The sequence below is a fragment of the Macrobrachium nipponense genome, chromosome 20 (genome assembly GCF_015104395.2).
Source record: "Macrobrachium nipponense isolate FS-2020 chromosome 20, ASM1510439v2, whole genome shotgun sequence".
NCBI lineage: Eukaryota > Metazoa > Arthropoda > Malacostraca > Decapoda > Palaemonidae > Macrobrachium > Macrobrachium nipponense.
Window position 1 is genome coordinate 2,195,949 of NC_061089.1, and position 25,000 is coordinate 2,220,948.

A 25,000-nucleotide genomic window follows, 5' to 3' on the forward strand; every position below is an offset into this window, starting at 1 on the left:
CAGGATACCGAGTTATAATAATTATCCATAAACAGGTAGTATCCCTGGTTATGGAAAAACGATCCCCACAAGACTGAACACAATGTCACGCAGCGTGGAGAAGACCCCGGAATACACCGAGAAGTCCACGACGTATCCAGTGTTGGACTCCGTAATAAAAAAAGTTTCACTCCATATTTCTTCGGCTTCTTGGGCTTATACACTTTAATGCTAAGACGTCCTTTGTAAGGCATCATCCCCTCATCCAAAGAAAGGTTCTTGCCAGAAACCACAAGAATTTTGCACCGTTCACGAATGTACTCCAACACTGGGCGGACTAAGATGAGGCAATCGGGGTTATTCCGGGGTATGGCCCTTCGGTTGAAGGCATTGAAATACCTGTTCAACGCCAGGAAACTATCACTGGGCATAACGCCGGGCACATTGGGCGTACTTAAAAAAAAATTCTGCCTCCAATATTACCTGATGTCGGCAGCAGGCATCATACCAAAAAAAATGTGGAGCCCCAAAAAAATGCGCCATGTCGGTGAGGTTGCAGCTCCACCAGCGATACAACGTCGTCCGTAGTTCGTCACGGCAGTACCAAGCATAGTCCACCGTCTCTGCTACCAGGTATTCCAGCAATTCCCCCGTAAGGAACAGCTGAATGAACCCCAGAGCAGTGAGAGGAACAGGTACGGTGAGCCCAGGTGCTGCCGTGAATGGGTGCATGTTAGGTGGGGTGGGGTCCTCCCAACCACCCCTCGTCGCTCTCGGACGACCGACCTTCACCTTGGCTGGCGGGACGCTCTGACCTTCTAAGCACACGGGTACGTGCTCGGGCACGGTTTCACACTCGAAACACCCCCCCTGGCCCATCTTCCTCACTTAGGCCCTCGCTTTCTGTGTCGTCATCAGCGACAAATCTAGACGACGATATCTCCTCCTCCTCCTCCTCCTCCTCAGATTCCACCTCATACGCACTAAAACCACTAAATTCGAGCTCACTTTCGGGATGTGACCCTCGAACGGACATTGGGGGCATATATTCATCATCACTAACATCGGGAGTGATGTCCTCGTCACTAGATGACCAACCGCCATCAAAATGAGGACTTGCAACTTGCTCCCGATCAAGCTCTAATAAGTGGTCGTCAATGTCCTTTGGTTGGAGGCCTCCCAAATGCCTACGATTGCCCCTAAGGACACCCCGATGCTTCCTATGGGTTACTAAAGGCACACGAGACACACGTTGTGGTCCTTGAACACTTTCGTCCACACGAGGCCGCACGGAACGGCGTTAGGCGCTAGGTCATCTTGGGTACTTGGTCCTTCGCCAGCATCCAAGTCCAAAATACGTCTCACACGATCCCTCCCGACGGGTAAAACGCGCCTTTCGTGCTCCATACGTCATTGAGACATCTCTATGTATGTCTTGTACCACCACAAATACTCACTCTCGCAAAAGTTCGGCAAAACACGATTGCGGCAAAAGATCGCTCTCGGATGACGCGTTGCTGATGCTGGCTGATGCGAGGAGGCATTTCACGCATGCGCACCTGGGTCACGCTGGTAAACAAAACAACAGCTTGATCCGTAAACTCCCGGCATCCCCCAAGGCGCGTGATTTAAAAGTTTTCGCCTGGTAGGCCTATAAGTATTTTTCCACAAATTTAAAAAAAAACTTTTTTATATCAACGTACCATATGTCCAATCGGCACCCAACAGACAATTTGTATCAACGTTTAATACGTCCAATCGGCGTTAAAGGGTTAAGGTGTCTCTATGGGTCATAGGTTTCAACATGAGTATGGAAGGAGGATATGACATCTTTCCAGCAGAACTCCTGCTGAGTCTATTACCATCCTCTGAGCAGAGTTCATGTTTGGGCCAATACTCCAACACAGTGGATTCTAGGACCTCCCACTCTGACACCTCCAATGTAGACAAAGAGTCTGCCCTTGGGAGAGATGTCAATAATATTGGACATGAAGTAGACATAGCCACTGAAATTACTCTTCTGAATCTGGAAGCTTTAGGGCCACAGACTTTTGCTTTATATGAGAACAATACCTCAGATGAAACTCTTGCCTCTCCTATGCAACAATCACATATAAAACCAAATTCCATCTATAGTGTCTATACCTTCCAGGGAGTAAGTCATTTATTTAGGGCTTCCATCTGCCCTGGCAGTAGTGATGGAGCTGCCTTGGCTCAATCATTTCATGCAAGCATCCCTAACAGGGAAATTCCACCTGCTGCCCTTTCAGAATTCTGCTGGGAAATCATGAGCAGTATTCAAGAATGTCCTTGCTACTGAGCATCAAGTATATCCAAGATACTATCCATGATTTCCAAAGGAATTCAGGTCAGTCCTAGATGCTAAATCAGATATGGGGTGTAAAAATTTCACAGCCTTCAAATGAGAGAATAGAGAAGGGGCATAGTCTGACCAGGCAGATACTAGATCTCCTACAAAAAAACTTGGGTCATGGGAACAAGGTAATGAAAATCCCAAGCCCAAAATGAAGTTAAAGATTGTCAATAGTGCTAAACTCAAGCTGGTGTTAAGAGAAAGCCTACCCACTTCAAGAGCTCCAACTGATAACAATAATACAACCCGTCCAGACTATAAAATTCCAAATCAGTAGGTAGTAAAGGCACTAATATCCAACCCTGATAATGATACTGATAACTCTTGATGTGATGCCTCAATGTGCATCCTTTCGCCTGATTGAAAATACTGCATTAATGACTGAGGTTGTACACATAGAATTTCAGGAAACAGTGTGTTTTCCCAGTACTAAATGGCACTCGGTCCCACCTTCAATAGTAATTGAGAAACTAAAGGAGATGGTTACCCTGCCCACTTGAAAAAATATAACACATCAACAATTTCAGAGAATCAACACCCTCTCTGGGTGATCCCAGCCGTCTGTCCCTTCACTTTTAAAACAATCAGTTGTTGGAAGAAAGATTTTCAGAATTCCGGAGTGACTGGGAAGCAAGAGTTAATGACAGAAATAAAGCCATTATCTTTGATAATTCTACAAAGGAATGGGCAAAACTTGTCCATCCTTTTGAGAGGAAAAACCAACCAGTGGACATTGCTACCGACCATTTTGGGACACCTATGAGAAAAACCTCAGACATGATTGCCATGGCCTAATTTCATGCTAAGCTTCAACTCCCAATAACCTTTACTACTATGCTGGAAGTACCCATCAAAGAGCTTCTAGAGTCTTCCAGAACAAGCATTAGCAGATCCCAACGTGTCATGCCCCACTATAACCTGCATTTTACATTCTTCCCCCTTCTGTTGGGACCTATTTGAAAAGTCTGTTGTTGTGCAACTTATTAAATGACCCTGGCAACAGAATTGCAAAATAAATGCTTTCTTGGAAAAGGGGAACCTGAGAAACAATACCCAACACAGTTTCTTTACCTAAGCCTTAGAATTCAGTATGACTCAGCACCATATAAGCACACCTGTTTGATTGAACAAAGACATTCCTACCAAAGAAAAGGAAGATCAACTTCTGAGTTGCCTATTAAAGGCAAGGGAAGAGGTGGAGGTCTATAAGACTTACATGGTTGGAGATCGTCTTCTATAATATAACATGCAGTGGAAGTCCTCCCCTTGGGGACTCAGTATTATGGGCTAGGGTGGAAATGGTCTAACCCTCTCCCTCCTCTACAGGTGTTTTTCCATATACTAGACCACTCTTTGGAAGAATATATATGCAGAGGGGTCTCTTCAGAGGACAACACAGAAAAACCTGTTTCTTTGTGCCCAAGCACTCTCTTCAGCATTCCCAAGAAGTTTCCTCCAAATGAAGGGTGATACTACTATACATACCTGTTAAGTTTGAACAAACACATTGTTTGCCACAAGTTTGGGATAAACTACTACTGCCCAAGTACATTATCACATTCTACAAGGGACCTGGACCATCTCTTTAGATCTGACATGATTTTATTTTCAGGTTAAACATTGCTCCAAGAAGCATCACAACATTACCAGCAGCAGTTGTTTCGAGAGCTCAGGAAAGAATGCATTCAACAGGTAGCCTACCTAGACAATTGGTGAACCTGAGAAGAGTGACCACAAAACCTGTAAGTGGCAGTCAACAAGCTCCAGTCAAAATGATTCCTGATAAAATGAAGAAAGTCCTGCCTTATACCCAGGAGACATTCTCTATAGCTGGGACTTCGTTGGGATAATCTTCACAGCTGGTTGTCTCTTCCTAAAAATACTCAAACCTGAATAAGGAAGGATCTAAAAAGGTTCCTTGCACAGCCCAGCTTTTCCTTACAGCAGTTGGAACAAATTCAGGGCACATTACAGTTTGCATCTGTGTAGATCCAATCCTAACATTGTGACTGAAGGATGTAAACAGCCTGGCTCCCACATGTTTGGGAGTCAGAGAACTGGGAAGATACTCCATTCAGGGACCTGGAAGGGGGGGAGGGGGGTCTCTCAAACCAGGTCAACCTGACTCTTCACCATCCGTACAAGTTTTAATACACACGGATGACTCTTTGACAGGTTGGGAGGTAATTGGGAGGATTGTCAGGTAACAGAAAGATGATCATCTGTTCTGAGGAAGTGTATCCTGGCCTATCATTCCAAGCCAAGAATCAGGACTTTTTAAAGGGGAAATCCTCTTTTCTGATAAAGGAACTCAGTATTTTGGATAAAATATTATGTCCGGTTCAATCAATCAAGGTTTACTTAGATGGTACAGCAAACATCCCAGATAGTTCTAATTTTCCTACACCCTAGCACAGACAAACCACTTTCTCTAAATAGGTAGAGAATTATTTCAGTGTCCCTCATTATAATGGCAAACCCTCCCTTCTTACCTAAGTCATATGACACCCAAAAGGTGAATAGTACATCATTAACTTCAGAACTGATCATTCGAAGTTTTCCAAGATTACGGGGTGGTTATTTAGAGACAGTATTCCTGAAACAAGGAAGGCTCAATGATCCTGCAGCTCGGCCCAACATAATTAGGTTAGTCACCTTAGATCCATAAGGGATAATACGTATGTGGTTTCTTGTGTTTCCCGTTCTTCATTGCCAAACCCTAGTGGGTACCCAGAATAAAGAAAATGGTTTTTTAACCTGTGACTTCACCTTGGATTAAAAATTTCTGAAACACTATTACCATGAGAGTGGTGATCACTCTGAGCTATTGCCAGGGAAGATGCAGTAATCCTGTAGCCAGACCCGACATCATTAGAAAAGTCACCTCATTGCCAAACCATATTAAGTATCCAGAATAAGGAAAAACAGTTGATAACCTTAGAATTTACCTTGTATCAAAAATTCCTGAAACACTATTGCATGAGTGTGGTGGACATCCAGAGATATTGCCAGGGAAGGCAAAATAATCCAGCAGCTAGACCTGATATTGTTAGGTAAGTCACCTTAGAACAACAAAGAACAATACATATAGTGTAGGTCTTTGTGTTGTTTCCTGTTCTTTATTGCCAAACCTTGTTGAGTACCCAGAATAAAGAAAATGGTTGATAACATGTGACCATACTTCAGACCATAGGTTGCTGGGATTTACTTATTATGAGCTAAGCCATTTTGTTACCTGTCAATTTCCTATGTTTGCTCCTTTGAGGTCAAACAGCAGCTACACTATCAAAAAACAGGCATGGACATAAGAAAAACCTATTTGTGGTAGCAGTTGTTAGTCCTCAAACCCACCCACTTTCCCTGACGAAAATGCATGGTTCTGGGGTGAACATTTACCTTGCACAGACCTGGTGTGTAGTGAGAAAGATAGCTGACATGTGCACTGTTGTTACATCTGTGTGAATAGAATAAAATCTGAGGTAATCTTGTCTTGTCAGAGGAGATAGAGCTCTCTTGTCGTAAGTCCTTTATCACCGTGCCAACTAACACTTTTCTGGCTAAGACCAACTACTATAAGGGATTTCTTTGAGGTTGGATGGTCTTTTATTATGGAGTCCCTGGGGGGACCATGAGAGTGTAACTCCTTTCAGGACTCACAGCGGCTACCAAAAACAGGTTTATGTCAAAACCTGTTTATTTTGTGATGATTGCTCGAAAATGACAGATGCAGGCTGTTATATATCTTCAATTTTTAAAATATTATGAACTAATATCATATACAGAAAGAAAAGTCATTCTATCACTCACATGTACACAACTGAGAGGTTCTATACTAAAATTCAATATTAAGGTTTAGTGACTTACTAGAGGTTTTGAATCTGCAAGTACATGATACTGAAGTAGCTGATGCAATTGATAGAACTGCCTTGTTCTAACAAGTGCATTTATAACCAGTTCATACAGGAAATGTTGAACAGTTACTCCAACAGCACCTAGAGATCTTGTGTATTCCACTACAACTCCAACCACAACTTTCAGTGGGACTCTTTGACAAGATTCTGAAAAAAATCATATAATACAACAAAAAATATATTTGCAGGTATATTCATGGAAAAGGCTATGATATTAAATTTTAATTCTAGCACTGGCTATCAGGGAGCTTTTAAAATCAAAGTAAATGACTTTTTAAAATGAATACTCATTCGAAAAGAACCAATTACTAAAATCTCAAAATTACATAACAAAAAAGAAAGGAGGAAAGGTACTGGATCAAAGTCAAAATGAAGCAAAATCGTCCATCCTTCATGGAATGCAAACCCTTGCTTCCCTGTTATGTGGAAAAGTAGAATGGAAAAGAATTTGAGTAAGAAAGCTGGAGGAAAGATATCACTTGGAAGTAACAGTATACATTCCACAAAAGTTAGTTTTATTATCTTGTTCCTTTGAAGCTACAAATCACTGTCTTACAAGAACTAAACAATCTATGTAATCTCCTCCTTCTGTACCCCTGCTGAAACAAAGGTATACATTTGGTATTTGAACTTTGAAGATAGGCAGTTATAAGTATTTTTAGTGGTGGATCTAACTTTCGTGGGTTTTAATTATTCGTGTGGGTGTCTTGTACACATTCCCCACGAATGTGGGGGGAACACTGTATACGGACATAATTTACATCATATGCACATATATATTGTGCGTACTGAATTAAAAGGGTTAGGCAGAAGTCTGTAAGATTACTTATGTAGGAAATATATTAGCTAGGAAAATGTACTAGTAGAGTTTTGGTAGATGAAGGTGAAAGAGAAGTAGAAGAGAAATGCAAACCAGGATGTTTGCGATATGAGACTCGTAAAACGCAGAAAAGGACTGAGTGAGACATAACAAAAGTCGATGATGCAAGCTGTTTTGATCTGAGAGCAATGAATAACAAGTGGGTGGAACGGACTGCCCACAGTATGCCCTGATTTGTTAGATGTCGTCACCGGAAGTAGTAGGCATTGAAGATTAACCAATTATGAAAAATTAGAGGTGGAGCCAGAAATCAGAAATGGGTCCAGAGACCAATTGGAACGAAAGAAAAGACCAGTTAACTACTCACTTCTGGACGCATAACTTGTGTCGGTTTATACTCTGTTTACCCTGTGTCAATTAGATTTGTGTGTGATAAGAAAGTGAAATTTTGTGTGTTTTACAATAATAATTAAGAAAATGAAACGTGGTGGTTAACTTGCCAAGAATCCTAAAGGAAACCGAACTCACATATCTATGTAACTAACCTCCTGAGAGATTAAACAAAAAATGAAATGAGAGATTAAATAAAAGATCAAATAAGAGATCAATGAAAAGTCCAGAAGAACAGAGAAATATAAAACCATAAGTTCCTAAGAGAGAGAGAAACTCAACGCAGTATAGATAAGAGTATCCCCATATAACAAATTTATAACAAATACAAACCACGACTCAACAAAGGGAAGAATATCACAACATAAAAATAGAAAATCAATAACAAAAGGAGTTACAAGTAATAGAATGTCTCAAAGACTTATTAGTACATCTGAGGAGACTTCATGTTCTCACTTGTCTTTAGGAGCAGGTTTTATATATATATATATATATATATATATATATATATAGAGAGAGATAGATATATATATATATACATATATACTTACATATATACATATATATAATTTTCAATATATATATATATATATATATATATATATATATATATATATATATATAGAGAGAGAGAGAGAGAGAGAGAGAGATGAGAGAGAGAGAGAGAGAGATATATTTACATTATACATATATACATATATATATCATATATATATATATATATATATACATATAATATAATCTATATATATATATAATAGAGAGAGAGAGAGGAGAGAGAGAGAGAGAGAGAGAGAAAAGAAATATATATACATATAATATATATAATTTTCAATATAAATATATAATATATATATATATATATATATATATATATATATATATATATATATCTAATAAAAGGAGCCCATAAAAACACCAAAATACAGAGAAAAAGTACTATATTTCAGAGACTGCTGTCTCCCTCTTCAGGTAGATGAATGAGAAAAGTTTACAGAAAGGTGGTATATACCAAGAGGTCCATCCACAAACAAGCCATTTTAAGTCACCCCCGCTGATAATCTTCCTTTAATCTTCTTAAGGGTTGGTTGAATGAAGACGTTGTCGATCATGTCCGAAATCCATGCTCCTTTTGAGATGTTCATTACCTGCCTCTCTTTTATTAAGGCCGATTCCATCATTTGACTCTTGTACCGGCAGTTGCTGCTATAAATTACATGTGACAAATTCCAGTTTATTCTATGGTTATGTTCATTTATATGGTTGAAAATAGCCGATTCTGTTGTCCATACCTAACTGACCGTTTGTGTTGTATTAATCTCTGGGAAGGGATTTACCTGTAAATCCGATGTAAAATGGTCACAGTCCTGGCATGGGATTTCGTATACCCCAGAGTCCTTTGGAGATGTCTTTTGTTGGACGTAATCAGGATTTTGGCTAAGGTGTTTGGGTAAGTAAATACAAAAGGGTTCGATTTTCCGAGGGGTTGTTATTCTCTTAATCGTGTCCAGGTGGGGAATTATTATTTTATTGTTGGGTGTATCTCTGTTCACTAAAGTACCAGTACAGGACGTTCTTCAGTTTTTAAGGGTAAAATTATCCCCCTATTCAGATCATTTCCCATTGGCGCTTGACAAAATAATAAGCTAGTTGAATTATGTGCATCTAATAACGTATTTTCATTCGGGGAATCATTCTACAAGCAAAAATCGGGGTGTAGTATGGGTAGTCCTTTAGTCCTGTTCTAGCCAATCTGTACATGGAATACTTTGAAACTACAGTAATAAATGCAATAAAACCCAAAAACATGCTGTGGATGAGATACGTGGATGATATCCACATTTTTGGGATAATAGGTGGGGCAATTTCAATGAATTCCTCTCGAAATTAAACACATTAGTGCCCAGCATCAAATTTAAAGTTGAATGGGAAACAGACAACCAAATTCCTTTTCTTGATGTTTTAATAATCAGAGATACGACAGAATACAAATTTACCATATACAGAAAACCAACGTTCTCACTTTCATACATTCACTACTTTAGCTATCATGACATTACTATCAAGATAGGTGTAGCTAGTAACTTGTTCTTAAGAGCCTTACGAATTTGTTCCCCAGAATTCCTGGAAAAAGAATTTGAACTAATTCGCAAGCAACTTTCGTCTTTAAAATATCCTGACCATATAATTGAGAAAGCAATTCACAAAGCAAACGTAATTTTCTACCGACCCCCTAAAGACAAGACCAGAGATACACCCAACAATAAATAATAATTCCCCACCTGGACACAATTAAGAGAATAACCAACCCCTCGGAAAATCGAACCCTTTTGTATTTACTTACCCAAACACTTAGCCAAATCCCTGATAACGTCCAACAAAAGACATCTCCAAAGGACTCTGGGGTATACGAATCCCATGCCAGGACTGTGACCAATCTTACATCGGATTTACAGGTAAATCCCTTCCCCAGAGAATTAATACAACACAAATGGCCAGTTAGGTATGGACAACAGAACACGGCTATTTTCAACCATATAAATGAACATAACCATAGAATAAACTGGAATTTGTCACGTGTAATTTATAGCAGCAAACTGCCGGTACATAAGAGTCAAATGATGGAATCGGCCTTAATAAAAGGGAGGAGCAGGTTAAATGAACATCTCAAAAGGAGCATGGATTTCGGACACGATCGACAACGTCTTCATTCAACCAACCCTTAAGAAGATTAAAGGAAGATTAGCAGCGGGGGTGACTTAAAATGGCTTGTTTGTGGATGGACCTCTTGGTATAAATACCACCTTTTCTGTAAACTTTTCTCATTCATCTACCTGAAGAGGGAGACAGCAGTCTCTGAAATATAGTACTTTTTTCTCTGTATTTTGGTGTTTTTATGGGCTCCTTTTATTAGATGGAATTCTGTTGTTACAGAAACATTTTTACCAGTCATATATATATATATATATATATATCTATATATATATATATCTATATATCTATATATATATATATATATATATATATATATATATATATATATATATATATCTATATACTATATATATATATATATCTATATATATCTAAGTATATCTATATACATATATATATATATATATATATATATATATATATATATTATATATCTATATATCTATATATCTATATATCTATATTATATATATATATATATATCTATATATTTAATAAAAGGAGCCCATAAAAACACCAAAATATAGAGAGAAAAGTACTATATTTCAGAGACTGCTGTCTCCCTCTTCAGGTAGATGAATGAGAAAAGTTTACAGAAAAAGGTGGTATTTATACCAAGAGGTCCATCCACATGCAAGCCAATTTAGGTCACCCCCGCTGATAATCTTCCTTTAATCTTCTTAAGCGTTGGTTTTTTTTTTTATGAAAATCTTGTCGATCCAGTATCTGAAATCCATGCTCCTTTTGAGATGTTCAATTACCTGCCTCTCTTGTACCGGCAGTTTGCTGCTATAAGTCAAATGATGGAATCGGCTTTAATAAAAGAGAGGCAGGTAATGAACATCTCAAAAGGAGCATGGATTTCAGATACGATCGACAAGATTTTCATTCAACCAACGCTTAAGAAGATTAAAGGAAGATTATCAGTGGGGGCGACCTAAATTGGCTTGCCTGTGGATGGACCTCTTGGTATAAATACCACCTTTTCTGTAAACTTTTTTCATTCATCTACCTGAAGAGGGTGACAGCAGTCTCTGAAATATAGTACTTTTCTCTCTATATTTTGGTGTTTTTATGGGCTCCTTTATTAGATGGAATTCTGTTGTAACAGAACATTTTTACCCAGTTCTATCTATATCTATATCTATATACTTATTATATATATATATATATATATATATATATATATATATATATATACATATATATATATATATTATATATATAGTATATATATATAGTATCTCTCGTCTCTCTCTCATTCATCGGTCTCTCTCTCTCTCCTCTCTCCTCTCTCTCTCTCTCTCTCTCTCTCTCTCTCTCTATATATCTATATATATATATATATATATATATATATATATATATATATATATATATATATATATATATCTATATCTATATATCTAAAGGTATATATCTCTATGTATAGATATAGATATAGATAATATATATATATATATATATATATATATATATATATATATATATATCTATACATATATATCTATATGTATAGTATATATATCTATATATATATATATATATATATATATATATATATATATATATATATATCCTAAGTGGCCCCCATGAAAGATTTCTAGAACTGCCACTGCAAGGAAGCCGTTTAAACAAACAATCAAAGGCATGCAGGAGCTGAAAGTGTTGCCACTTTGTTTATTACAGAGCCGAGTTACTTTTACAGTAATAAAAAATCATAAAAAGCAATTGTCACTAGATAGGTATTTTACCGTAACAAAAATTAGTGATTTGGGCAGATTGAGTGTAAGTGAAAGAAATGGGCAAATAATCATCCCAGCCCAGCTGATAAGTCAGTGGTGAGCAGAGCCTTCTTCCCTCTCCTCTCCTCTCTCTCTTGATCGTCTCACACAGCGCAACAAACTCTGACTCGAGCAAGCTTTCTTTCTTTTTTGTTTTTTACTGTACTGCATGTGGCGAAAAACTGTGCACAAGTTTTCCGTGACGTAGGCAAAACATTCCTTGATAGGCAAATTGCCACATATACGATGACCTGGCAGCACAAGCAGAATGGTTCTTTAATGACAACTTTGATTTAGTTGTTCCTCGCTTCACATCCCCCCTCCATGGAATAATGATACATTTGTTGTGATAATGTAAATTACATGAGAGTAGAAAATGCGTCCTTTTTGAAGAACTAAAATTGCTTGAAATTGACTAGCCTAACTGGGTATAACAAGCTCCTGCAGCCACTGCTCATCCTCTTTATTCTATCAGACCTATCCAAATCCAGATCTCATATGGGCAGAGTAGGGGCTGCACGCATGTTTGAACATGACCATGAGGAGAAGTTGTGAGCAAAGCCATGTGACCATGAAATCTAGAAGTAAGTAATTGTTCTTTATTTCAGCCATTGTTTAGTGAACTTTTGGGAATGTGTCCCTTGTTGATTTGCCAAATTCTTACTACATTTTGAGTGATTTTTGATACTTTTAGGTGGTCATGTGACCATTCTGAGTTTTTTGCATTAGTTTAGGGGTAATACGTCCCTGTTATTCATGTGTCACTGTTTGGTCATATTTTTAATTCATAAAGCTTTATTTTTGTAAAAACTTTGTAAAAATCCTCTCAACTATTATTCCTGTTACCCTCGTGCAACAGTAGGTACTTAGCCCTTCAGGCAGGTTTGTCAGCCTCACAACATCGAGGCTTTACCGGTGTTGAAATCGTGGAATTATTCATGACATTGCATTTAAGTGTTTTCATGTTTTATCATCATGCTAAATTTGTCAAATAACATTTTATTTTTCATGTGAATTGGTACTGCTTTTATGTACATATTATATAGTAAAGATTTTACTGTATCTTCTCTCCTCAACAATAACATAACACACAATAACTTAAAATCATTCATTCATTATTCCTCAAAAATATAAACACCCCCTCCCTCTACCTCAAGTTAGCTGTGTATCACCTCAATGATGAATGATTTTGTTAATCGTTTATGCAAAATTTTATTGTGAAAAGCTTTGTTCTTTTATTTACTATTTTGCTAATATTGTTCAACTAGACCATCTCACTCGGCGCACCAAACACTGGCTCAATTAAGACTTTTTTTCTGTTTTTTTTTTTGTATTGCATTTGTTGTATTCATAATTTTTATCATTACATTAAATTTATTGGGTAATTTCCTTTTTTATGTGAATTGTTATTGCTTTTGCAAACATTCAGTAATATTTTAACTATCTACTCCTTCTTTCAACATATCAACACTCCCTCATTCAGTCTCAATTCAGCTGGGCGTGATGTCACCACAGTTACATACAATTTTATATATCTTTTATGCTAAATTTTATATTGAAAGCTAAATTTATTATTGAAATGCTTTATTCTTGTATTTATTTTGTCGAATATGGTTACCATTAAACTATATATTGTAAATAAAAAAATTTTTAAAAACAGTTTAACTTGTAAGACCCAGTAGGTCATCAAATACAAGTATATAAACTAGATAATCAGTCAGTTTGAAGTATGAGTATTTGTTCAACAAACAATACAAAATTTTCTCGAAAATTTCATTCGAAAAACACTAAGTTTAACATAAGAAACGTTTGACAAACAAAGGCCCACTGTACCTGGCTTTTTTAATAGTTTCACCACAAAAAGTGCATTTTATGATGAAACTGATAAAAAACCAGAAATTTGTGGATATTTCTCATAGAAAAATACAGCGAACAGGCAAATTTTCCATGAATAATGGGGGTATATGTTCCATAGAGAAATCCGCGAATACGTGAGTCCGCGAATCTGGAGTCTGCGAATACGAGGGGTTCACTGTACAGAATTGTCAATTTTTTTTAAACAATTTATACTAATTGGTTTCAAATAAAAAGGGATTTTTTGGGCATAACCCCTCCCTTACCGCCTGAATAGGCTAGAACCCCGGAGAGATCCGGTGTGATAACGTAGGTAACGGAGGGATTTGGCTCAAGGTAGCTTAAATTAAACTTACTATAGTTTAAATTAAATACTAAACACTTAAACCTAAAGCCCTAGAACGTACCGGAATAAATCCGGTGCGCGGCGGTGTTCGTGTCGCGATATCAGCGAGACGGGGTGGTTAGGAAAGACCAACTGTACGCCTGCAGTCCGCCCGCAAGGGTGAACTAGCACCTTTCCACGTGAATGCCGGAGCTCCGGTAAATTAAAGAGCACCAGTAAGCCGGGAAAGAGCGAGAGGGCGAAACAGACTCGAGCTAGCAACGGAGCGACGGAGTAACGACGGAGGTGAAGGCCAGTCCCCCCCCTTAGTCATCCGAGCGCGCCGTGAAGCCAGAGAACGGTCAGGTCCAGTCCTGGGTCTGTCCAGCCCCCCCTACTCCCTCCGCCTAGGGAGAGAGGGAGGCAGGCACGGGTATGTGGAGCGAGCGAGGACAGACCTACCCCCCCCCCCCCCCACCCCCCCCCGGCCCTGCTATGGAAGAGCGGGAGGAGGGTAAGGTGACTGGACAGGCGCCTGGCTGCTCCGTGATCACATGGTGACCACGGAGCGGTAACATGCGAATACAATGAAACAACATAGCCTAGGTTAAAGCAACCAACTAATCAGTGAGATGCTATACAGAAGCAACCGAACTGATGAGCGGAAGCAATAAATGGTGGAGACCAATGCAATACGGAACCTAGGCTACGTGAAATGCCAGACGCCGTAGGCTAACCTAAAATATAAAATAATCAAAAATCACTTAACGTAAAGTAAGAAAATAAATCAGTAGGAGAAAAAATCCAGGAGTGTACGACTAACCCGAAAGAAAGTCTACCACTCAAAGCTAGCCGGGGCCAATACTAAGAGCTGTGGCTAGGGTCTGGATGGAAGATGCCTACGCAAGGTAAAGAAGACATGCATGCATGACATAAACCCAGTAGGCTGGACCCCTAACATAAAATAGATAACTAACAATAGAGCGTAAGGAAATAAGGGAAGGTTCTAGGTATGGAAGACCAAGAACGAACCCGCCACGAGGCAGAACCATGCTGCCATGCTTCCGACCAAGAGCCCGTATTTATACCTAAAAAAACGGCAAATACTGACTCAAGGCCGGAAAAAACCCAATAGCAATAACAACTGATTACTTAACTTAGCTGCTGCGATGGCTGCACGCTCCATAATTAGTAAATCCAAGATAGGGGCACAAAAAACACAGAGCAAAAAAGGGCACGTGTGTACGCGGTGCGCTAACTGAAAAGGATGGCCACCAGAGGCGCAGCAGTCGGCAGCATGGGATGGAGTAGTAGTAGTTGCTGCCCACTCTGTGGGTCGGCTCCCCTCTAGTGGGGGTTTTGTAGTAGGAGATTTCTATTGGCAAGTGGTTCGTGGTAGTGGTCTCACTCGCCATAGTGTTCATACCGACACCCTCTTGGAGGGTGAGCGAGTCAGTAGTACTGACCTTTTCTTTATTTTATTTATTCTCTGGTATGTGTTAGTACATTTACCTTAGAAATAATGGATTAAAGGATATTTCGCGCAGCGACACGAACTGAGCCCAGAAATGTGGTTTTTCATTACAGGGCTGTCATTGGGCATGACCATCAGCTCAAGTGTTCTGTAGCAAATTGATTGGTTTGCTTTCTGCCCATAGGTACATCCCATGCCACCTGCCATGAGCACAGTCCTTGTAAAAAACAAGACAAATTTACTTTGTTGTCATACATGTGCGAAATTTGTAGTATGCTCCCAGCAGCTAGGTATGAGGATGAAACAGCTCATTTTAAGCTGACTAAATGGGTCCTAGGGTTCAGCGAGGATAAGGAAAGGAAAGATAAATCTATCCAGCACAGAACTCAAGCAGCAAATATTTAACCCTTTCTCAAAAGCATTCTCCCGAGTAGCTTTCAGAAACTTAGCAGGATCCTTTCCCCAAAAGGGATACAAGGGTCTAGTACCTAACCTCAACTGAAATAACTAAATTTCAAAGGGGTATAATAACTTACCCAGAACCCCAGCCCCCTGGGTAACAGACAGTTACAGTTCAGCTGTGGATGTTCAGTAAGATTATGCAAGCTCCCCCAAAAGGGATACACAGTTCAAGGGATTTGATCAATTTCGTATGGAAATTATAAGCAACATCAAAGATGGCCTTGCCAAAGAACATCAATATAACATGGACATATTGCATGATTCCGAACAGGAAATTAAAGAAATCAAGACAGTGATGTACACTCCAAAGCGTAAAAGTACTGCATCTTGCAACCTAAAAGGGAGTGGAAATAAATTCTGACCACACAAGGTCTATGGTTAGAATTCCAACTGGAACCAACAAAATTGCCAGTTTGGACTACAAAACTTCAGATCAAAATATAACAGGAGCTCCAATATCCTCCCCTGATGATACTGATAATCCTTGGCGAGACACCTCAATGTGCATTTTCTTTGCTGAGGGCAAGTATCTAATTAAGGAGTGGAAACCATGATCAAAGTTATACATGTGGAGTTTAAGAGACAGGGCAGCATTCCTTAATATAGAATAGTGCCTTATACTACCTTCGCCAGACATGGAGAAACTTCAAAAGGAAACTGTTCTCTTACCTGGGAATATAGCATTAAAAGCTATAGATAACACCCTTTACCTGGTCAACGGAAAATGGACCTATACTCCCATTATGAATAACACTATGGAGGAGTGATAATGGTAGTTTATATTTGACAACGTCTCTGAGGGTTGCGTGAAAGAGAGAGAGAGAGAGAGAGAGAGAGAGAGAGAGAGAGAGAGAGAGAGAGAGAGAGAGAGAGAGAGAGAGAGAGGAATAAATGGGAGTGGTTTAATGGTGGTCATAAGCGTGTGTCTGTTGTGGCGTTCACTGTGTATATCAGTGACGAGCGTTGGGAGAAGTGAGAGTCTGGGAGGAGAGCCGGTGCTAGTCAGAGTTTTTTAGTAGCAGTATTACTGATGGTCAGTTATTTTGTAGTTCTTGAAGCTGTCGTTTGAATTATTGTTGGTATTGTATGTTTGAAAGTTGTTGTGCCTGGTGTTGTTGAGTTTGTTGTGCTTGTGAGTTCTGTTGGATTGTTGTTGAGTTGTTGGAGTTTTGAGTTGTTGAGAGTTGTTGTTGTGGTTCCTTGATGTTGAAAGCAGTGTGTTGACTTGTCAGATTATTGTTTTTTGGTATGGATACTGATTATTTGTGCAGTGGTCTTTTGTTGTATAGTTATTGAATTGTTGTGTGGTTGTTCATCCTTGTTCGGTTGATTGTGTTGTGTTACAACGACTAGCCTAGCCTAGCCCAGCCTAGCTACATATCAAGCGGACAGCGGCGCAGCTCCTTACCCTGAGTCTGAGGTGAGTACATGTGTTTGTGTTTTAAGTTTTTTGTTTTTTAGCTTGTAAAAACCCACCACATTATTTGGCGCCCAACGTGGGGATGCTGGTGTAGCAGCTGCAGGACGGTTGGTGTGGTAAGTTGTATGATTGGTGAAGAAAGTGAGTTTGGAAGGTTTGAGTGAAGTGAAGAGGCTGAAGGAGGAGTTGCGGTTGGCAAGGTAAGCTAAGGAAAGAGTGGAAGTAGAGAATGAGAGGTTAAGGGTAGAGTGTGTGGAGCTGTAGAGCGAGTTAGAGAAAATGAGAGGAATGTTAAGTAGTGTGAAAGTGGAAATGAAAGATGAGAACGGTTGAGAAAATGGATGAATAATTCGGAGTAATGATGAATGCAGTGCAGGAGATGATGAAGGGATTCATGGGAGAGGGAGCAGTAGGAGGTAGACCTACTGGGTCTCTTGATGGGCCAGTAGCAATTAAGAAAGTGAACGAATAAGTGGATGAGAGTACGAATGACGAAGGTGATTTGGTTCTGATAAGTAAGGAAAAGAAGGGGAAGACACAGGATAAGGATAAACCTGAGGATGAGATTAAGAAGGGGGCTGAGGAAAAGAAGAAGACTAAGGGAAAGAAGGCTAGTAAGGATGACGGACAAGATGAGACTAGGACTGAATACGTTGGGGAAAGGGCTGAGAGTGATTTAGATAGCGGTGAGTGGAGACAGGTAGGTAGAAAGAAGGGTAAGAAGAGCATAATCAAGAGTATGGATGTTAGTATGGAAGTTGATTCATTGTATTCGGATGAGGTTAAAAAGGATCAGAATGGAAGTAGCGAAAGTGAGAGTGAGAGTGAGCAGGAAGTACGAAAGGCTGTGTATATGAGAGAGGTGCCCCGATGTGCACAATACGAAGAATATGGTAGTGGGGACATAGGGGACTTTTTTGAGGAATATGAGAAGTATCGTGCGGCTAATTATAGGGATAACAAGAGAGTCTGGGCAAGAGAGTTGGGTGGCTTTTTGACAGGATTTTTGTTGAGTATGTATGGGGTAATGATGAGAGTAGGGAATGTGCCTTATGAGAGTGTGAAAGCCAGGATTGTGGAACAGGCAAAGAGGATAAAGAGTAGTGTTAGATATAGGAGAAAACATGATTTTGAAGAGGCAAGAATGAGTGTTGGTGAGTCATTGTCAATGTATGTGCACAGGTTGGAAACATTAGCTAGGAAAAAGTTTGGGGACGGAGGGATAAATGAGTATAAAAGGTTAGTGAGGAAGTTGTTGGAGACTGTGCCTGAGAGTTTGTATGAGTTTATAAATCTGAAACGTATGGAGAAAAGGTGATGGAATGAGAGGTTAACATGGCATAATATTTTAGAGATAGTTGGGGATTATGAGCTAGATAGGTGTACGAAAGAGAATAGAAGTGTCAGCGTCAGGACCAAAGTAAATGAGGGTATGCCCGAGTTCAAGATCTATAGAGGGGCAATTTTAGAAGGGCCGAGGCGAATGGCAGAGCGAGTGGTTGTAAGAGCATTACAGCAAGTAACATAAGTATAGTTAACCCTAAGAGAGATCGGAGTGTGAGCATTGGAAGACTAGGGTCAGTTAGTCATGAACAAGAGCAGCAGTGTTACAGATGTGGAAAGCCAGGACACAAGAAGAATGAATGTCAGCAGGCGTTAGGAGTGTGCTTCGGGTGTGGGCAAACAGGGCATTTGGTAAGCAAGTGTAAGAAAGATAGGGATATTGAGTGTTATAGGTGTGGACAGGCAGGGCACTTAGCGAGTGGATGTCAGGGTACCTGTGTGAATGTGATTTGCAGTAATTGCGGGAAGAATGGGCACTATGCTAGGATGTGTAAAGAACAGCGTGCAAAGTGTGATGAATGTGGAATGGAAGGTCATGTAGCGATTGTGTGTAAGCAAAAGAGGATGAATCAGGCTGGGAATTTGGGAAACTAGGTGTTAAGGGGATTCAATTGGGTGGGTCCTCTAGTATGTGACAGTATGTTTGGGAGAATGCGGTGGGTGAATGGTTGAGGGTGAATAAGTATTGGTGAGTGAATGGTTGAGGGTGAATAAGTATGAGTCAAGGGTCACTGAACAAATGGGTCTGGGAGATTGGCAGTTAGTGTTGGTAGAGTATGGAAGAAATTGGCAGAAGGTAAAGAAAGGGAATGAAAGGAAGAAGCTTGAACTGCATGATAACGGTGTTTGTTAGTGCTCGAGTACAAACAGTTGATAAGGCGTGTAATATGGATGACTTGAGGAAATGGGTGATACGTATAGCGTGTGTGGGTTTGAGTTAACAGGGATAAGTGAGACATCAGTGGGAAGGAAACTGAGTAGTAAGGAGGTAGTTGATAGGATGGATAAGTCTTTGCAAGAGTTTGACAGAAGTATGGATACAGAAGTATGGATGAACTGAGTGGTTTGGTAGCAGAAAAAGGGGAGATATTGGGACCAGAGCTAGGAGATGTCGATGAAGTAGTAAATGAGATTTGGGAGGATAGTATTGAGGGAGATAATGGGAATTTGAATGAAAGTGGTTTGGAAGAAGTGAATGGTGATGTAACTGAGAGAATGTATGGGGGTCCTCAAACAAGATCCAGGGGGCCTGCATCCGAGCATCCTTGGATGTTGCAACAGGCGATTTAGTGTGGATGTTGCGAGTGTAAGGAGACGTTGTCAAATGTACTGGTAGAGGTAATACAGAGGAGTGATAATGGTAGTTTATATTTGACAATGTCTCCGAGGGTTGTGTGAAAGAGAGAGAAAGAGAGAGATTTTGGTGGACGAATAAATGGGAGTGGTTTAATGGCGGTCATAAGCGTGTGTCTGTTGTGGCGTTCGCTGTGTATATCAGTGGTGAGCGTTGGTTACGAGCATCGGGAGAAGTGAGAGAGTCTGGGAGGAGAGCCGGTGCTAGTCAGAGTTTTTTAGTAGCAGTATTATTGACGGTCAGTTATTTTATGGTTCTTGAAGCTGTTGTTTGAATTATTGTTGGTATTGTATGTTTGAAGGTTGTTGTGCCTGGTGTTGTTGAGTTTGTTGTGCTTGTGAGTTCTGTTGGGTTGTAGATGAATTGTTGGAGTTTTGAGTTGTTGAGGTTGTTGTTGTGGTTCCTTGATGTTGAAAGCAGTGTGTTGACTTGTCAGATTATTGTTTTTTTGGTATGGATACTGATTATTTGTGCAGTGGTCTTTTGTTGTATAGTTACTGAATTGTTGTGTGGTTGTTCATCCTTGTTCGGTTGATTGTGTTGTGTTACGACGGCTAGCCTAGCCTAGCCTATCCAGCGGACAGCAACGCAGCTCCTCACCCTGAGTCTGAGGTGAGTACATGTGTTTGTGTTTTAAGTTTTTTCTTTTTTAGCTTTTGTAATCCCACTACAATACCCAACTTGCTCACCAAGGAGCCCCAGCCTTCTGTTCCTTCACTTTTAAAATAATTAATCATGTGAAGACAGACTTCCAGAATTATGTAGCAACCAGAAAACAGGAGTCAATGGCAGAACTAAAACCATTTACCACAATCCTCCCAGTTTCTAAAAATTTCACCAAGGAATGGGGAATGCTTCAACTCCCCTTTGAAAGAAAAAAAGTTCCCCCTTAGATGTAGCTACTCAGCAATTAGGGACTCCTATGAGAAGAATCTCAGATGAGACAGATTCATCAGAACTCTGTGCTAGGACTCACCTCCTTAGTATCTTAACCTCTTCCACTTTGCTAGAAGTTGCCACCAAAAGGCTTCCAGAAGAGCCCAGAACAATTTTTGCTGTTGTGGCTAAGAGTTTTATGAGAACCCTATGGGAAGCACTCTGACACATTTAGACTGGCGCATAAAAGCACGAATGGAAATAATGGAAGGCTTCAACAAGTCACTTCCCAGTGTGACAGCTTTGTTATAGTCTAACCCCTTCGGTAAGGACCTGTTTGAGGATTCTGTTGTCACTCAACGAGCAAGCACACTAACAAAATTGTAGTTTATGCCCTTCTGGGAAAAGGGAAATCCTGGAAACAAAAAGCCCAAAATTTCCTTTAACCCAATCCAAGAAAGGCTGCATGATCAGAAATCATATAAGCCTTCAGTTGCCTCCAAATGTATTCCTCATAAACAGGAGTCAGAAGGGACAACTCCCTTCAAAGGGACAACAGCAACCATACCAGCAAGGAAATCCTTTTCACAAGGTCCAAAAACCGTCTTATAAAGAAAAAGGAAATGGAAAAGCAACACCCGGAATGCCTATCAAGAAAAAATTTGGACCGTCAAGCAACAGCAAGAGATGCCTTCCAACAAGACTGGAACAAACTCCCAACCTTTAAAGGAACAGCTTACTGGTACTGGTTCCTATTACTTCAACAATTGGCTAAAAGATCAATTCCATTATCGTCCACTGATCTACCCCAGAAAATAGAAGGGAAAGTCTTTTAAATATCCTCCTTTCTGATTTCTGAGCCATCACATATGGATTTTTCAAGTATGTATTATCTACCATGAAAACTACTCATTCAACATTACTACGTACCTATTTAAAAAATTACAGACATCATCTATTCGGATACCAGTCTGAGACCTTCACGAATGGATTTTTCAAGTATTATCTACTGTGAAAACTACTCACCCAATATTGCCTGGTACCTAGTGAAAAAATTAAAAAGCATCATCTATCCAGCAATACCAGTCTGTTTGGAAGATATGATTAGGTTATATGCACACTGACAGCCCAGTTGAGATCTCCGTAGAAACACTATTAAATTTTCTAATATTCCTTTTTGAAGACAGACACCTTGCAAATACAACAATCATGGCATACAAGGCAGCATTACTGGAACTATTGCTTTATGGATTTGAGATTGACTCTAGCATAGAAGTTGTTACTTCCCTTTTCTATGAAGACCTGCTCCCAAAAGACTTCTAATTACCTGGTCCCTGAAGAAGGTCCTTAGACTTCTCTACCCTTTGATTCAGCGGACCCAATACAACCACAAATCACATGTGACAAAAAGCAATCTTCCTAACTGCATTAGTATCAGGAGGCCACATTAGTGAATTGGGCTCTCTTAGACGGGTACAATGCATCACACAAACTGTTAATAATTAATTATTATTGTCCCATGGCCCATCATTTCTGGCCAAGGAAATCTATTCTTGTAAGAAAACTCAATTTAGCAGAAAAAACATCATGCCCAGTTCAAGCACTTAGGTTTACCTAGAGGTCACAGCAAGAATTCCAAAAGGTTTGATTTTCCTACACCATAGCATGAATAAACACTCTCTACAAGGGGTAAGAATGATTTTAGGTCCCTCATTTAAAAGGCAAAGCCCCACTCCTTTCCAAGGTTGCAAGATATTAGGAAAGTGTGTCGTTGGCCTTCTTCAGAAACGTCTCTTTCGAAGAGGTCTCCGAATGTACAGGGTGGTCATCAAAGACAATATTCTTAAAACATTACTGCCATGTATTGTTGTAAGCCATAAAATCGTCAAAAATCCTAAGAAAACCTTACTTTTAATGCTTTAGGTGTATTAAAGACCATGTAAACTGAATTTTTATTACATTTTTGATCAAAGAAACCTTCAAATACAGGCAGTCCCCGGGTTAAGATGGGTTCGGCTTACGATGTTCCGAAGTTAAAACATTTTTCAATTATATTTGTCAGAAATTATTTCCAGGCTTACCACACATGTTCCAGGGTTATGACTCCTACAATGCTGATCTGGCAGAAGAAATAACACCAAAAATGCAAAATAATCAATATTTGAAGTTTTTTTTATGCAAAATGCAATAAGAAAGCAGTTTACATAGTTTTGAATGCACCCAAAGCATTAAAAGTAAGGTTTCTTAGGATTTTTTATGATGTTCCGGCTTACAACGATTTTCGGCTTACAACCCGTCTCAAGAACAGAACCCCTGTTGTAACCCAGGGACTGCTTGTATTGATTATTTTGCATTTTTGGAGTCATATTTTTTCTGCCAGATTGGCATCATAGGTGTCGTAACCCTGGGAACATTTGCTGTAAACCTGGAACTAATTTCTAACGAATATAATTGAAAAGTGCCGTAACCTCGGAACGTCGCAAGCTGAACCCGTCGTAAGGTGGGGACTGCCTGTACTTGAACAAATCAAATTTGACTACACTATACACTATGTATCAGTAGGTGGTATGGTTAGTCCTGACCACATACAGCAGAAAACCAGGTGTCTTCCTAATGAGTGGGTATGCCCATAACAAGCATACTTAGGTAAGTCACTACAGCACTTCAGCCTAGAAACATAAGTTCTTGTTTAGTTTCTTGTTTTTGTTACCAAAACTTGTGGCTTCATCTTGGACCAGAAATGTTTGTTTTCTCTCTGGGTTGTTGGGATTAAAATTTTGATAATTTTCTCTCTGGGTTGTTGGGATTAAAATTTTGAGAGCATAAGCCTATCATCGTCACCTGTCAATTTCTGTGCAAAGCTCCTTGAGGACAAAACAAGTGACAAAACTATATAAATATAAAAAAAAAACAGGTTTTGATGTAGGAAAGGCCTATTTTTGGTAGTTGCTGTTGAGTCCTCAAAACCCTCCCACTTCCCTAACGAAAAGGCACGGGATTTGGGCAAGGAATGATCCTACCTTGACCAACAGAGAGTAATGGTTCATGGCCTTTTATCCGGCCCAGTCATAAACACGATGTCCGACGTGCATTATTGACTTCTTCCAGATTTCGAAATGGGAAAAACTGGGTTCAGCCTCGCTAAAGATGAGAGAAAATGCCCTCTTGTCTTTCAGTCCATTATACTCTATCACGTGTCATAGTGTTTATCATTATGACACAATACCCGATTACAAGACCAGGGTAAAAGATATTTCTTTGATTATTAGTCTAGTCACCATGGAAAGCGCTGACACACCATGAAGGGTAACTCCTTGAGGACTCAACAGCATTACCAAAAATAGGTTTCTCCTAAGTCAAAACTGTTATTTGAGATTTTGCATTTCTGCATTTTTTGCATTTTGCAGTGGGTTCTGGAACCTATCCCAACGTAAAAGTTGGGGAGCACTGTATGTTAAAATATACCATGAAATCAAGGTTCTGGGAGATTTATGTGGCCATTAATAATACACATTTAGTTAATATATCCATAAAAATGCTATGAAATCAAGGCGCTAGGAGATTACGTGGCTATTAATAGTACACAGTTATATCTGTTAAAAATACCATAAAATCAAGGTTCTGGGAGGTTATTGTGGCTATTTAATAATAAACATTATATCTGTCAAAAATGCCATAAAGTCAAGGAGCTGGGAGGTTATTGTGGGTATTTATAATACACATTTAGCTATTATATCTGTTAAAAATGCAATGAAATCAAGGTTCTGAGAGGTTATTGTGGTTCTTAGTAATACACATTTAGTTATTGTATCTGGTAATAATACTACTTGGTTACAAAAAATGCAAAAATGGTAATAACTATATTCTTCCAACCTTCATCAGTTTGTATAGTTTTATTTTCTTCTTGTTCTGCCTCTT

General features: G+C 39.4%; 1 protein-coding gene across 1 annotated transcript in view; it reads right to left on the bottom strand.

Moving 5' to 3' along the window:
- The window catches only part of LOC135221624 (regulator of MON1-CCZ1 complex-like), a 317,999-nt gene that overhangs the window by 59,618 nt on the left and 233,381 nt on the right, over positions 1 to 25,000 (bottom strand). The window contains exons 10-11 of the mRNA XM_064259288.1: positions 24,956 to 25,000; positions 6,218 to 6,411 (exon numbers count right to left, since the gene is read on the bottom strand). The exon at positions 24,956 to 25,000 is cut by the window's right edge and continues 109 nt beyond it. Of these exons, the coding sequence (XP_064115358.1) occupies positions 6,218 to 6,411; positions 24,956 to 25,000 (239 nt within the window). The remainder of the gene's footprint in view (positions 1 to 6,217; positions 6,412 to 24,955) is intronic.